This window comes from Mobula hypostoma, chromosome 31 (assembly GCF_963921235.1).
Source record: "Mobula hypostoma chromosome 31, sMobHyp1.1, whole genome shotgun sequence".
Classification (NCBI taxonomy): Eukaryota; Metazoa; Chordata; class Chondrichthyes; order Myliobatiformes; family Myliobatidae; genus Mobula; species Mobula hypostoma.
In genome coordinates, this window is record NC_086127.1 from 4,376,958 (window position 1) to 4,392,500 (window position 15,543).

Below are 15,543 nucleotides of genomic sequence, written 5' to 3' on the forward strand. Positions count from 1 at the left end.
TGATGGACAGCTGGTGTTCAGCATGGTGAGATAAATAAAACGTCAGCTGATAGACACACAGGCACAAGATTTTGGACATTGGATGAGCATTGTTGTGCCCACAGAAAGGTGGGCTTTTGGAGGATCGATCAGTGGCTCTCACAGTGTGATAAAGATGTGACCGGTGGGAAGTTATCAGTGTGCCCGACCCTTGGCTGGGTTGATAACTTTACCACAGAAGATGGTCTCTTTTTTGTGCTCAAATTCAGTGACTTTAAAAGAAAAGAAGAGGGTAGAGGAAGGTTTGAAACAGAAGAAACTTAGTGACAAAGAGGTCACTGTTTGGACTCCCTCTCTAAGTAGCCCGTAAGGGTGAGTTTGAGTTCCATTTGAATACGAAGGTGTGACTGTCACGTAGTTAATCCAGAGGAGTAGGTTCTCTAGTGAGGGGAGTACCATTATGAATACCATTTGTCTGTTACCCTTGTTTGGGTGTGTAGAAAGGCACCCCTGCGGCAAATCACTGTTGGAGTTATTTTGTATGTCGTGGAACTGGATAAATGGTTAACACGTTGTGTATCTGAGGTTGGTTCCCTTGAAGAGGGTCCCCTTTGTGATAGACTACTGTTGATGATAATCCATATGTGGATTCTGTTTGAGTATCCTGTGGCCACGACTTTGGAAGGACCCGTAGCTGAATTCAGGTGTGGTACCACTTGTGTTGAAAGTATATTCGTTGAAGATCACTGTCGGTGATATTTCGCATGTAGAGTGGAAAAACTTCGGCGATAAAACCTACTACCATGGTTATTTTGTATTGCTGTCGTGGAATCTGTGGAATATCGATGCAATTGCCTTCTCTCGACATTTACCCTGGATTACAAATATCTCCCTCTCATCACCTATTCCATGGGTGAACTGAACTTGCATACTTTACCATCTCAAGTCTCTAAGCCTTGTTTTCCCCCAAACTCAATAGTTTGCAAGTTATATTTGCACACTTCTATATATATAATCATTGCTAACCTGTTTAATATATCTGAATTTATATGACTGTATTGCGTAGTTAGGTTAGTTATTAGAAATACCAGACTCCAAAGTGTTTTCCATTTCTGATGGTTCTTTAACCCCTCACGGGGTACGTGACAGTTTGTGTGTGTGTGTGTGTGAGAGAGAGAGAGAGAAGAGAAAAGAGAAGTTTTTATGTTCCTTCCGTGATCACATGGGTTATCTCCTGGTGCTCCAGTTTCCTTCCAAAGTCTAAGGTCATACCAGTTGGTAGGCTAATTGGTCATTGTAAATTGTTCAGAGAGAAAAAAACTACCGTTAACTAGTTTGCTGGGTAGTGGTTCAGCCGCAAGGGCCTGTTCCATGCTATATTTCACAATAAAAAATAAATATAACATATTTATGCTTTGATAATAACTTCACCTTGCAATTTGTCTTGCTGTGTCCTCACTATCACTATTTTTGTCGCTGTCTCTCCTCTCTCCTTTCTCCCGTCTTGCTCCTCTCTCCCCTCTAACCTCCCTATCTCCTCCCTTTCTCCTCTCTATCCTTCTCTCCCCTCTCCCTCTCCTCTCTCACTTCTCTCAACTCTCTCCTCTCTTTCCTCTCTCCCCGCTTTCTCTCCGCTCTCTCTCGCCTCCCTCTCCTCTCTTCCAGTCTGACTCGTGTCGAACTCACAGATTCTGGTGCTGAGGATCTCGCCTCGGCTCTCAACACAAACCGATCACTGAGAGAGCTGGACCTCAGTAAAAATACACTGGGAGATTCGGGAGTGAAATTTCTGTCTGAGGCTCTGAGGGACCCGGAGTGTAAATTACAGACACTGGGGTAAGTGGCGTTCTCTGGAAGATTGTGATTCTAGACAGTGGGTATTCATGTTATTTTTAGTAGCAGCATGGTCCGGATTGCAATTGCATGACTGGGGATATGGTGTGATGGATATTCATGTTCCAGGGCCTGAAGGGCTTATTCTTAACCTCAGCTTTCCAACAGACTGGCATGGCCTTTCCAAAGTTATTTGTGGCAAAGTTCTAACAAAGTCAAACTTCTAAACAATATTTCATCTTCACCTTCTCGTTCTGAACAAGTAAACAGTGGGGTTATTTTAATTGGCCTGGGTCAAGCCAGACAACACTGGCTAATTTATTTGCACCATCATGGCTGAGTTCAAAGAGGCTTCCAGACCAGACTGATTCGTCACTCCCCACATCAGACCTGGTCACAGGTATATTTGATCAATCAATAGTTGGGACATTAGTGTACTCAGAAAATCAGTGCTCTGAACATTACTTTCGGGCGCTGGAGATCTCTGTCCCCAGAAGCGTTCAGACCATCTGTGTGAATTACTTCGCCCAGGCGAAGGTATTTGGAAAAACATGTGATGCAGATAATGTCAACAACTTACAAAACAGTATAAGTGTCAGAAGGCACTGATGATCGTTAGGAATGACTGGGAGAATGACAGAAAGATAGGGGTTTCAAAGGTCAAGGTTAGTTTATAATCGAGGTACATATATGTCACCATATACTACCCTGACAGTAACTCTAGTCGCCAGGAGCGACATCACTGGTGTAAAACAGAGCATCTCTGAATGCACAACACATTGATCCTGGAGATGGGTGGGCGACAGCAGCAGAAGACCATGAACAGGCACCTAGTGGCTTTTGTGTATTTAATATTTCAACAGAATTTGAGTAATCTCATATTTATATTGATTGAGTAACCATCCTCATTCATTTAACACATCAATTATGGCTTTGTTTTGTATAAAGATGGCATTTTCATACCTCATTGGGCTGTCACGAGATACGTGTGTGCATCGCCTAAAGAACAAATTGATTCTCTGACTTAGAAGACTGTCTTTTCCTTTTAATTAGTTTAATGTTTAGGAATGACAAGATATAGTAATTTTAATGGGTGCTGGGGAGATCCCGTGTAAAGTGGCCACTCAGTCTACATTGGATAGAGCTGAAAGTCTCCTTTTGAGTTTCGAGCTTTGCTGACAGTGAACCCTCTACCATTCCAATGGGTAGAGCTATCGCTAAGCTCGGGGGGTCGGGGTGGGGGTGGGGTGTCACAACTGACTTTATTTTCTACCCTGCTTTTCTTCATGGGTTCTCCAGGCTAATATGTAACGACCTCACTGCTGCCTGCAGTGAGGATCTTGCCTCCGTTGTCAGTGCGAACCCCTCACTCGTGGAGTTGAAGCTCGGCATTAACGAACTGGGGGATGAGGGCGTCAAACTGCTGACCGCGACACTGAAGAAGCGGGATTGTAAGGGTTTTTTTTTGTTGTTTTTGTATTTCCACAATGTGGCTTCTTTTGCACATCAGTTGCTTGTCCTTCTTGGTCTGAGCTTTCTCGGTGGTTTGCTTGTATCTCCTTACAATGCCTGTAACGGAGTGAATTTCAGGGTGACGTATATGTATTTTGAGAATGAAGTGACACTGACTTTGAATCCAACCCAGGACCAAGTATGTCTTGCCTTTCCAGTTACCAAATAACAATGAATGAAACTGACCCAGTGCAAGGCTATGTCCTCTTGTTCCTGTTTCCCAAACACTATCGTATTTCAACCCAAATACAGTACTGTGCAAAAGTCTTAGTCATACACACATATCTATTTGTACATATATCTATATCTATATCTACATCTATATCTAAATATATATATTTATAATCTATCTTTATATATATATATATCTCAGGTCTGTATATTACGAGTATCTAAGAAAGCATATGATTATTAGAAAAATGTTGGGCTATCCATTTTAAAATTAAAAGGTCATCACAGCCAATTGCGGGGAAGAGCCTTTATTGTGCGTACTTTTCTCTGTTCTGTTTTCTAAGACTAAATAATGAAACTTATTTTACTGCCTGTTCCGTTGTCTTTGTGATCGATAAACGGTCTTTTCTCCCCATCCCCCCTCCCCTAGACTCCGAGCCGTCGGCCTCACGGCTCCATACGTCAGGTACCTCGCCTCCGCTGTCATGGCAAACTACTCACTGGTGGAGTTGGACCTCGGAAAGAACAAGCTGAGAGATTCCGGAGTGAAGCTGCTCTCGGCAGCTCTGAGGAAAGCCGGCTGCCATCTACGGAAGCTAGGGTAGGCTGCAGACTCCGAGAGATTGTCTTTGCAAAAGCGGCCATCAGCCACACCGGATGGCAGCAGGTTCTTCTTCTCCTTCTCCTTCTCCCGCTCCGTCACCCTCCGCCCTCGCCTCATATCCCTCCCCTCCCCCTCCGCCTAAGTTTAGCCAGCCTCTCATCATAGCACGCCTCCTCTAAATCAGACAACATCCGGCTAAACCCCTTCTGCACCCTCTCCAAAGCCCTAGCATGCTTTCTGTAGTGGGGTGCCCAAAACAGAAAGCAATACCCCACATGTGGCCTAAACAGAGTGTTATAACATTGCAGTGCCTCATTTTATAGAAGCAAGCAATCCATAAGCGTTCTTAACCACCATATTGATGTGTGTGGCCATTTTCAAGAAGCAATGAAGTTGGATCTGGTAGATCTCTCTCCTCAGAAACACAATTTAGGATCTTGCCTTTAACAGTGTGCTGTCCCGTTGCATTTGCCCTGCCCCAAGGTGTGACCCCTCACGTTTCTCTGGGCAAAACTTCATCTGCCATTTCTCTGCCGAAATCTGCAACCGAGCTATACCGTGCTGTATTCTTTTCCAGTCTTCTACGCCATCCACAGCTCAACCAATCTTGATATCATCCACAAACATACTAACCCATCCATCAACATACCAACTCATCCATCAACATACAAAAAAGTGCTGGTGGAACGCAGCAGGGCAGGTAGCATCTATAGGCAGAGGTACAGGCGACATTTCGGGGCTGAGACCCTTTGTCAGGACTAACTGAAAGAAGGGATAGTAAGAGATTTGAAAGTGAGGGGGAGAGGGAGATCCGAAATGATAGGAGAAGACAGGAGGGGGAGGGATGGAGCCAAGAGCCTAGGGAGAAAGAAAGGGCCAGGGGAGCACCAAAGGGAGGTATAGTGAGAGGGACAGAGGGAGAAAAAGGAGAGAGAAAAGAATGTGTGTATATAAATAAATAACGGATGGGGTAAGAAGGGGCGGAGGGACATTAGCGGAAGTTTGAGAAGTCAATGTTCACGCCATCAGGTTGGAGGCTACCCAGACGGAATATAAAGTGTTGTTCCTCCAACCAGAGTGTGGCTTTATCTTTGCAGTAGAGGAGACCGTGGATGGACGTATCAGAGTGGATGTGGGACGTGGAATTAAAATGTGTGGCCACTGGGAGATCCTGCTTACTCTGGCAGACAGAGCGTAGGTGTTCAGCAAAACGGTCTCCCAGTCTGCATCGGGTCTCGCCAATATATAGAAGGCCGCACTGGGAGCACCGGACGCAATATATCACACCCATCCACATTTTCATGCAGGTCAATTCTATACAGTACATCACAAACGGCAAAGGTTCCAGCACAGAACCCTGTGGAACACCATTAAATACAGGCCTCCAGTTCAAATAAGTCTGGACAGACAAGATTCTCTTATCTTTCCATCCCCGTCCTTCCTTCTCACAGGAACATACCTTTCCTATACTCTGTGCATTTGATCTTTAAATACCTAAAGAATTGCCAGAAAAAAAGATGTTCCCCATTAACTCTTGCCTGAGGCCGTAATCCACTTCAAAACTTTCTGCGAGGAGCATGCCTATGCTTTTCTAATCACTTGCTATCCTGAAAGATGTGGTCTCTGTTCCTGAACACATTCTACCATCGGATTCATTTTCTTGTGGACATTCAGGGTAGGTGCAAGGAAACACAATAGAATCAATGAAAAACTACACAGAAACAAAGTCAGACAGACAACCATTCAGCAAAAGAAACCGCATTCTGCAAATGCATAAATGCAATTCGTAACTACCTAAACAGCTGACACTCAGGACATGAGTTGTAGAGCCGGCTGCTGGAGGCTGACTGCCTCCACACCATGATGGAAGGTAGAGGAGCTTGCAAGGCTGCCCGATCCCACGCCGCGATCACCGCTCTGGGCATTTCCCGACTCCCCACCAATCCTGCTCTCTCTCTGACCCGCAGTCTGTACGCGGCGGAGCTCACGGATTCCTGCACCGACGACCTGGTCACCACCCTCGGCGTCAACCGCTCCATCACGCAGCTGAACCTGGGATCGAACTCATTCACAGACCTGTCTGTGCCCGCGCTCTGCCTCCTGGTACAGTCCCGCGAGAACCTGGAGCGGATCAAGTGAGTGTCTCCGTTAACAGTGACAGTGATGGATAGAGTCACGTGGGGATGGGGGAAAGACAGGCAGAGGCCCTTCGGCCCAACTCATCCGTGCCAGCATGAGCCAGCCCTATTTGCCTTTATGTGCTCAACATCACCACCAAACCTTCACTGTCCACGCAGTTGTCCAAATGTCTCTTGAACAGTGCAATTGTACCCACCTCTACAGCTATGACAGATCATTGCACTTACCCACTACGTAAAGAATTTGCTCCCCAAATTTTTTCCCTCTTTACTTAATCCTTCTTCCCAGTCCTGGCTGAGAAATCGTGGCCCTTCTCTACTCCCATCATGATGTGTAAACCTCCAGTGTGGTGAACCCCTCAACCTCCCCACCTCCAGAGAAGCAGTCTCTCCCTGTCCCCTCATCTCACAATTTGCGGTTCATTGCCAAGGATACAACCCTCCCTACTGTGGATGGAGTGAGGCTTTTCGACAACACGGGCCCTCCCTGTTCTGGTATCTACTGCTCACAGAGGGCATTGTGAAACCTTTTGTGTTCCCGTTTGTTCTCTGATCTGGTTTGGATTCCTTCCCAAGGACTCGGGCCAGGCCACAGGTATACCTAGAGCACAGTTGGATAGGTTCTTGATTAGTAAGGGTGTAAAGGCTGAGAGTGAGATAGTTCTGGTCCTGTAGTCGCTGCAGGTTTGGATAATGAAGGGGGGTCACATTGATACCTATTGAATATTGAGAGGCCGAGGTAGTGTGGACGTGGTGAAGACGTTTCCTGTAGTAGGGAGTTCATGACCAGAGGGCAGAGCCTAAGAAAACAAGGATGTCCCTTCAGAACAGAGATGAAGAACAAATTCTTTAGCTGGAGGGTGGTGAATCTGTAGAATTCACTGTCACAGACGGATGTGGATGCCACCTCGTTGAAGCAGAGGTTCAATGTTTCTTGATCAGTAAATACATCAAAGATTATGGAGAGAAAGCAGGGAAGATAAACCATCCATGATGTAATGGCGGAACAGACTGGATGGGATGAATGACATAATTGTCTTCCTGGGTCTTGTAGTCTAATGATGGGAGGTATCGGTGGGCAACACACACAAAATGCTGAAGAAACTCAGCAGATCAGGCCGCATCTATGGAGACGAACAAACAGTCGATATCTCAGGCCGTGACCCTTCATCAGAACTGGGAAAGAAATGGGACAAAGACAGAATGCGAAGGGTGGGCGAGCAGGAGGAGTACTGTCTGGAAAGTGATTGGGGAAGCCAGGTGTACAGTCTGGAAAGTGATTGGTGAAGCCAGGTGTACAGTCCGGAAAGTGATTGGTGAAGCCAGGTGTACAGTCCGGAAAGGGATTGGTGAAGCCAGGTGTACAGTCTGCAAAGTGATTGGTGAAGTCAGGTGTACAGTCTGCAAAGCGATTGGTGAAGCCAGGTGTACAGTCTGCAAAGCGATTGGGGAAGCCAGGTGTACAGCCTGGAAAGTGATTGGTGAACCCAGGTGTACAGTCTGGAAAGCGATTGGTGAAGCCAGGTGTACAGTCCGGAAAGTGATTGGTGAACCCAGGTGTACAGTCCGGAAAGGGATTGGTGAAGCCAGGTGTACAGTCTGGGAAGTGATTGGTGAAGTCAGGTGTACAGTCTGCAAAGTGATTGGTGAAGTCAGGTGTACAGTCTGCAAAGCGATTGGGGAAGCCAGGTGTACAGTCTGGAAAGTGATTGGTGAAGCCAGGTGTACAGCCTGGAAAGTGATTGGTGAAGTCAGGTGTACAGTCTGGAAAGTGATTGGTGAAGCCAGGTGTACAGTCGGGAAAGGGATTGGGGAAGCCAGGTGTACAGTCCGGAAAGTGATTGGTGAAGCCAGGTGTACAGTCTGGAAAGTGATTGGTGAAGCCAGGTGTACAGTCTGGAAAGTGATTGGTGAAGCCAGGTGTACAGTCCGGAAAGTGATTGGTGAAGCCAGGTGTACAGTCTGGAAAGTGATTGGTGAAGCCAGGTGTACAGTCTGGAAAGTGATTGGTGAACCCAGGTGTACAGTCCGGAAAGGGATTGGTGAAGCCAGGTGTACAGTCCGGAAAGTGATTGGTGAAGCCAGGTGTACAGTCTGGAAAGTGATTGGTGAAGCCAGGTGTACAGTCTGCAAAGTGATTGGGGAAGTCAGGTGTACAGTCTGCAAAGTGATTGGTGAAGTCAGGTGTACAGTCTGCAAAGTGATTGGGGAAGCCAGGTGTACAGTCTGGAAAGTGACTGGGGAAGCCAGGTGTACAGTCTGGAAAGTGATTGGGGAAGCCAGGTGTACAGCCTGGAAAGTGATTGGTGAAGCCAGGTGTACAGTCCGGAAAGGGATTGGTGAAGCCAGGTGTACAGTCCGGAAAGTGATTGGTGAAGCCAGGTGTACAGTCTGCAAAGTGATTGGGGAAGCCAGGTGTACAGTCTGGAAAGTGATTGGGGAAGCCAGGTGTACAGCCTGGAAAGTGATTGGTGAAGCCAGGTGTACAGTCCGGAAAGGGATTGGTGAAGCCAGGTGTACAGTCCGGAAAGTGATTGGTGAAGCCAGGTGTACAGTCTGCAAAGTGATTGGGGAAGTCAGGTGTACAGTCTGGAAAGTGATTGGTGAAGCCAGGTGTACAGTCTGGAAAGTGATTGGTGAAGTCAGGTGTACAGTCTGCAAAGTGATTGGGGAAGCCAGGTGTACAGTCTGGAAAGTGATTGGGGAAGCCAGGTGTACAGTCTGGAAAGTGATTGGTGAAGCCAGGTGTACAGTCGGGAAAGTGATTGGGGAAGCCAGGTGTACAGTCTGGGAAGTGATTGGGGAAGCCAGGTGTACAGTCTGGAAAGTGATTGGTGAAGTCAGGTGTACAGTCGGGAAAGTGATTGGGGAAGCCAGGTGTACAGTCTGGGAAGTGATTGGGGAAGCCAGGTGTACAGTCTGGAAAGCGATTAGGTGAGGTTTCTCGATGACGCAGACACTCCCTGTTCTGGTATCTGCTGCCGGTGTTGTGAAAAGGATGAAGTGAGAAGCTGGAGGCGATAGGTGGAAGAGGTAAAATGATGACGAAGAAGGAATCCAATGGAGGAGGAGGTTAGACTGGGAAAAAGGGAAGGAGAATCGGTTCCAGAGGGAGGCGATAGGCAGGTGAGGAGAAGAGAAAGAATAGGAGGGGAGTCAGAATGAGGAATGGAAATGGATAAGAGGATAAGAATTTCCGGATGGTGGCGAAATTGTCATTCATGTTGATAGGTTGGAGGCCATACAGACGGAAAATGACGTGTTGTTCCTCCAACCTGAGCAGTGGCCTCATTGCATCATCAGATGGACCAACATGTTGGACTGGGAATGGGGAGTGGATCTGTAATGGGTGGGCACTGGGGAAACCCTCCCTAATGTGGATGGGGCGAGGTTTCTCGACAACGCGGACCCTCCCTGTTCTGGTATCCACTGCGCAAGGAGGGCGTTGTGAAATCTACCGCGTTCCCGTTCATTCTCCAATCTGTTTCAGGCTGTGGGAGAATCAGTTTAGTGCAGAGGGGCAGAAGCAGCTGCAGTCACTGCAGGGGACCAGGTCCGGACTGAGAGTGGATATCCAAAGGAGTTACGATCCATGAACGTCAGCTCCCCGGGGAGCGAGGTTTCTGGGACTGACCTTCCTCCCGAGTGGGAACACCGCTGGAATACAAGGGAATTAATGAGAAAGTACACACAAAGACTGACAAGCAAGCAATGTGCAACAAAGGCCAACTGTGTAAATACAGGGGAAAATAAATAATAATAAATAAATAAATACCTAAACAATACTGAGAATGAGAGTTGTAGAGTGTGTGAAAGTGAATCAGTTCAGGGATGAGGTGAGTGGAGTTATCCACACTGTTTCAGAACGCCTGATAGTTGGAGAGTGACAGTGGATGAAGGGTCATCCCCACTCGCGCTCATTGGGCAACTGTGCCCGAACTTGATGGAGTGGGATATCAGGATCCTGTACAACCTTCCCATTGGTAAAGTACACACAAAGGGAGACACACAACAAATGCACGAGTGTACACAAACTATGCAAATAAAATTGCATGAGAACTAAATAATCCTGAGAACATGATATGAACCAATTGTCTTCAAGTACAGGTAGATAGGGGTGGGGTTGGTTGGTGGGGGCTGGCCGTGGCTTGATTGGTGGAGGGCGGGAGGCGAGGTCTGATCGGCGGGGGCCGATTGGTGTGGTTGAGGTGGTGCGCTGACTGCTTCGGCCTGGCCACACGTGCTTGGCAAAGTTTGTGGTTGTGGAAGTGGGATGGGTGTGGCAACTGTGGGGTGCTGTAGTAAGTGGGATGGGTTGTGCGGAAGATATTGCCCTTGGGTCATGATTTGTCGTCGGGTTTCAGCAAGCGTGTCGTGGGCCTGATGCAGTCGGCCCCTGGTGCTGCTGCGAACACGATGCTACGCTGCTTCGATGCTACGCTGATAATAAGATGCCTTTAAGATGGAGGGGATAGGTTCTTGGAGAGATAATGGTGAAAGCAGGAGGGACTTGCTGGCTGAGCGCAGTGGTCGGCATGAACTGGTTGGGCCCGAGGGCCTGTATCACGTGGGATTGCTCTACGCCTTTTACAGCTACTGCTCATACAATTGAAGCCACGTCTCCGTTTAAGGCACATTGCTGACATTCCGATAACACTCTGGAGAAACAGACAGATCTGGGGTGATCCGGGATTCCGGGATGTGAGGCCCCAGTGTTCAGGATCAGAATTAGGATCAGGTTTATAGTCACAGGCATATCCCGTGAAATTTATTGCTTTGAGGCGGCAATATATAAAGATACTATAAATTACAACAGAAATTACAGACTACACACACAAACACACACACACACATACACAGCACAGTATAGGCCCTTCGGCCCACAATGCTGTGCCGACCCTCAAACCCTGCCTCCCATATAAACCCCCAACTTAAACTCCTCCATATACCTGTCTAGTAGTCTCTTAAACTTCACTATTGTATCTGCCTTCACCACTGACTCAGGCAGTGCATTCCACGCACCAACCACTCTCTGAGTAAAAAAAACCTTCTTCTAATATCGCCCTTGAACTTCCCACCCCTTACCTTAAAACCATGCCCTCTTGTATTGAGCAGTGGTGCCCTGGGGAAGAGGCGCTGGCTATCCGCTCTATCTATTCCTCTTAATATCTTGTACACCTCTATCATGTCTCCTCTCATTCTCCTTCTCTCCAGAGAGTAAAGCCCTAGCTTCCTTATTAAGTCAGCATCCGTTGGTCTCATGAGACCAAGGTTTCCAAGGTGCAGGCCTGGGCAAGGTTGTCTCTCCACGCCACCGATTTTGTCCGAGGGAAGGGCACTAGGACCCATACAGCTGGGCACCGGTGTCATCGCAGAGCAATGTGTGGTTAAGTGCCTTGCTCAAGGACACAACACGCTGCCTCAGACAAGGCTCGAACTCACAACCTTCAAATCACGAGACTAACACATTAACCACTTGACCACATGCCACACTAGCTCCCTTAATCTCTGAACATTTTCCATACTCTCTAAACCAGGCAGCATCCTGGTAAATCTCCTCTGTACCCTTTCCAATGCTTCCACCTATATATGTGTTTGCAACATATATACACGCATACATACACATACACACACAAAATATTAAATCGAATTAGTGCAAAATGGAAGCAAAAAAATAGTCAGGTAGTATGGTAGTGTTCGTGGGTTGCTTCCGGTCCTTCTGGTCAAATTGGTGCAAGCCGGGTATAATGCCAATCTCCGCACGTCTGCGTTGCCTGAATCACGCTCATAACACTTGAAGCCGTCCCAACCCATGTACCTATCTAAATATCTTTCACACTTTACAATTGCATTTGCCCCACCCCGCCACCACTTCCTCTGGCAGTCTGTCCCACATTCATACTGCCCCGTGTGGCAACGCCACCTCTCCGCTCCGCAAGAATACAATGCTTTATAAGGCGTTAGTCAGACTGCGCTTGGAGCACCGTGAGCGGTTTTGGGCCTCTCGTCTAAGAAAGGGTCCGGAAGAGGTTCGCGAGAATGGTCCCAGGGATGTAAGGGTTAACGTATGAGGAGCGTTTGATGGCTCTGGGCCTGTATTGAAGAATGGGGGAGAGGGACGTGGTCTCATTCAAACCTGCTGAATATTGAAAGGCCCAGACAGAGTGGAAGCGGAGAGGATGTTTCCTGCACTGGGGTAGTCTTGGACCAACTGACACAGCCTCCGAATCTGAGAATGCCCCTTCAGAGCAGCGAGGAGGAGAAATGCCTTCAGCCAGCAGGTGGTGCCTCTGTGGAGTTCACCGCCACAGGCGGCTGTGGAGACCAAGTTGTTGGGTGGACTGTATTGAAATCAGAGCTGCTTGGTAAGTCAGAGCTGCAAAGGTTACAGGGAGAAGGCAGTGGAATGAGGTTGAAAGGGATAGTATATCAGCCACGAAGGGATGGTACAACCTATTCGACGGCCTGAATGGCCTAATTCTGCTCTTATCATACGGTTTCAATCAATCCTCTCTCACCTTAAATATACAGTGGCATGCAAAAGTTTGGGCACCCCTGGTCAAAATTTATGTTACTGTGAATAGCTAAGTGAGTAAAAGATGAATTGATTCCCAAAAGACATAAAGTTAAATATGACACATTTCTTTAATATTTTAAGCAAGGAAACTTCTTTATTTCCATCTTTTATAGTTTCAAAATAACAAAAAAGGAAAAGGGTCTGGAGCAAAAGTTTGGGCACCCTGCATGGCCAGTACTCAGTAACACCCCCTTCGGCAAGTATCACAGCTAGTAAACGCTTTCTGTAGCCAGCTAAGAGTCTTTCAATTCTTGTTTGGGGGATTTTTGCCCATTCTTCCTTGCAAAAGACTTCTAGTTCTGTGAAATTCTTAGGCTGTCTTCCATGCACTGCTCTTTTGAGGTCTATCCACAGATTTTTGGTGATGTTTAGGTCAGGGGACTGTGAAGGCCATGGCAAAATCTTCAGCTTGCGCCTCTTGAGGTAGTCCATTGTGGATTATGAGGTGTGTTTAGGATCATTATCCTGTTGTAGAAGCCATCCTCTTTTCATCTTCGGCTGTTTTTACAGACGGTGTGCTGTTTGCTTCCAAATTTTGTTGGTATTTAATTGAATTCGTTCTTCCCTCTACCAGTAATTGTTCCCCGTGCCACTGGCTGCAACACAAGCCCAAAGCATGATCGATCCACCCCTGTGCTTAACAGTTGGAGAGGAGGGGTTCTTTTCATGAAATTCTGCACCTTTTTTTCTCCAAACATACCTTTGCTCATTGCGGCCAAAATGTTCTATTTTAACTTCATCAGTCCACAGGACTTGTTTCCAAAATGCATCAGGCTTGTTTCGATGTTCCTTTGAACCTTTTGAACAGAACTTATTGGCCGCAATGAGCAGGGGTGCCCAAACTTCTGCATGCCACTGATTTCCCCCTCGTTCAGAGTCCACTGTTCTGGGGGAAATATTGTGACTGTCCGCTTCTTGCATACCCCTCATGATTTTATAAATATCTATAAACATCCCATTGCCTCCTTTGCTCTCGGACAGCCGCTCTTTATAGTCCGAGCCTTCCAATCGCTGTAAAATGCCAGCTAACCTTTTCTGCCCCATGTCCAGCTTAGCGATCCCACTCCACACCCCGAAGGGTCTCGGCCTGAAACATCGACTGTTTACTCGTTTCCATGGATGCTACCTGGCCTGCTGAGTTTCTTCGGCATTTTGTGTGTGTGGCTCGGATTTCCAGGATCTGCAGATTTTCTCTTGTTATAGAAACATAGAAACATAGAAAACCCACAGCACAATACAGGCCCTTCGGCCCACAAAGTTGTGCCGAACATGTCCCTACCTTAGAAATTACTAGGTTTATCTATAGCCTTCTATTTTCCTAAGCTCCATGTACCTATCCAAACGTCTCTTAAAACCCTGTCGTATCCGTCTCCACCACCGTTGCCGGCAGCCCATTCCACGCACTCACCATCCTCTGAGTAAAAAACTTACCCCTGACATCTCCTATCATCATCTTATACACCTCTATCAGGTCACCTCTCATCTTCCGTCGCTCCAAGGAGAAAAGGCCGAGTTCACTCAACCTATTGTCATAAGACATGCTCCCCAATCCAGACAACAAACTTGTAAATCTCCTCTGCACCCTTCCTATGGTTTCCACATCCTGCTTCACCTTATTGGCTAGTCTTCCCTCATATTTCATCTTTTCCCTTCTTATAGATTCTTAGCTGCCTTTTGTTGGATTTTAAAAGCATCCCAATCATCCAACTGCCCACTCACTTTTGCTACCTTGTGTTCCTTTTAAGCAGTCCCTAACTTTTAAGAAGCCCCCACACCTGAGCTGAATACTCCAGCTGCAGCCCGAACAGGCCTTTTATTTATTTATTTTTTAAGCCAAGTTGCAACATAACGTGCTCAACCCCCGGGCCCCAGTTCCTCGACTGACTAGGACAAGCGTGTTCATCTGTGCACCCACTTGTAGTGAGAACGTAGAAATCTACAGCACATTACAGGCCCTTCGGCCCACAATGTTGTGCCGACCATGTAGCCTACTGTAGAGATTGCCCACAACATCCCCAGCGCACATCGCCCTCTGTTTTTTTTTTAAGCTCCATATACCTATCTAAGGGTCTCTTAAAAGACCCTATCTTTTCCACCTCCACCACCGTCGCTGGCCAGCTCATTCCTTGCACTCACCACTCTCTGTGTGGAAAAACTTCACCCCTGACATCTCAAAAAGCCTCTGACTACCACATGATCAATGCCTCTCACCATCTTACACACCTCTATCAGGTCACCTCTCATCCTCCGTCGCTCCAAGGAGAAAAGGCCGAGTTCACTCAACCCATTCTCATAAGGCACGCTCCCCAATCCAGGCAACATTGCTGTAAATCTCCTCTGCACCCATTCTATGGCTTCCACATCCTTCCTGTAGTTATAGATACTGTTCACGACTAAGGCGTTCGCGCGGAACTGTAGGTTTACGGCGAGAAGGAGGGCGTTGAATAGGAACCTAATAGGCAAGGTTGTCACCGAGAGGGTGAAAACAGGCAAAAGGTTCCTGTACGGAACGAGCTGCCCGAGGAGGTGGGTGGGTGGGGTGAGGGGGATTCTTTAACGGATTGGGCGAGTACATGGACATGTGCCCATAGTCGCAAATATGGGAGTATGTCAGATAGAGAAATGGGACCGACTCAAATGGGCACCCTTGCCCGCATGGAGGAGTCGGCCGGTTTCCGTGCTCTATGACCCCGCGGCTGTACCCCGATGGACCTGCCGCTCTCTATCTT

At 47.4% G+C, this 15,543-nt stretch overlaps 2 protein-coding genes across 3 annotated transcripts in view; both read left to right on the forward strand.

The window, feature by feature from the left end:
• The window catches only part of LOC134339920 (NACHT, LRR and PYD domains-containing protein 3-like), a 99,362-nt gene that overhangs the window by 4,679 nt on the left and 79,140 nt on the right, over positions 1–15,543 (forward strand). Inside the window, exons 4-7 of the mRNA XM_063036708.1 lie at positions 1,645–1,815; positions 3,926–4,096; positions 6,067–6,234; positions 9,728–9,790. Coding sequence (XP_062892778.1) covers positions 1,645–1,815; positions 3,926–4,096; positions 6,067–6,234; positions 9,728–9,790 — 573 coding nt within the window. The remainder of the gene's footprint in view (positions 1–1,644; positions 1,816–3,925; positions 4,097–6,066; positions 6,235–9,727; positions 9,791–15,543) is intronic.
• LOC134339950 (uncharacterized) lies at positions 6,241–9,721 on the forward strand. 2 transcript variants are annotated; one of them, XM_063036752.1, is made up of 2 exons: positions 6,241–7,530; positions 7,630–9,721. In XM_063036752.1, the coding sequence occupies exons 1-2, from the start codon at positions 7,364–7,366 to the stop codon at positions 9,173–9,175; spliced, it is 1,713 nt and encodes a 570-aa protein (XP_062892822.1). In that variant the 5' UTR covers positions 6,241–7,363; the 3' UTR covers positions 9,176–9,721. The 2 variants fall into 2 exon arrangements, with proteins under 2 accessions (XP_062892822.1, XP_062892823.1); XM_063036753.1 differs by having other exon boundaries at positions 7,663–9,721.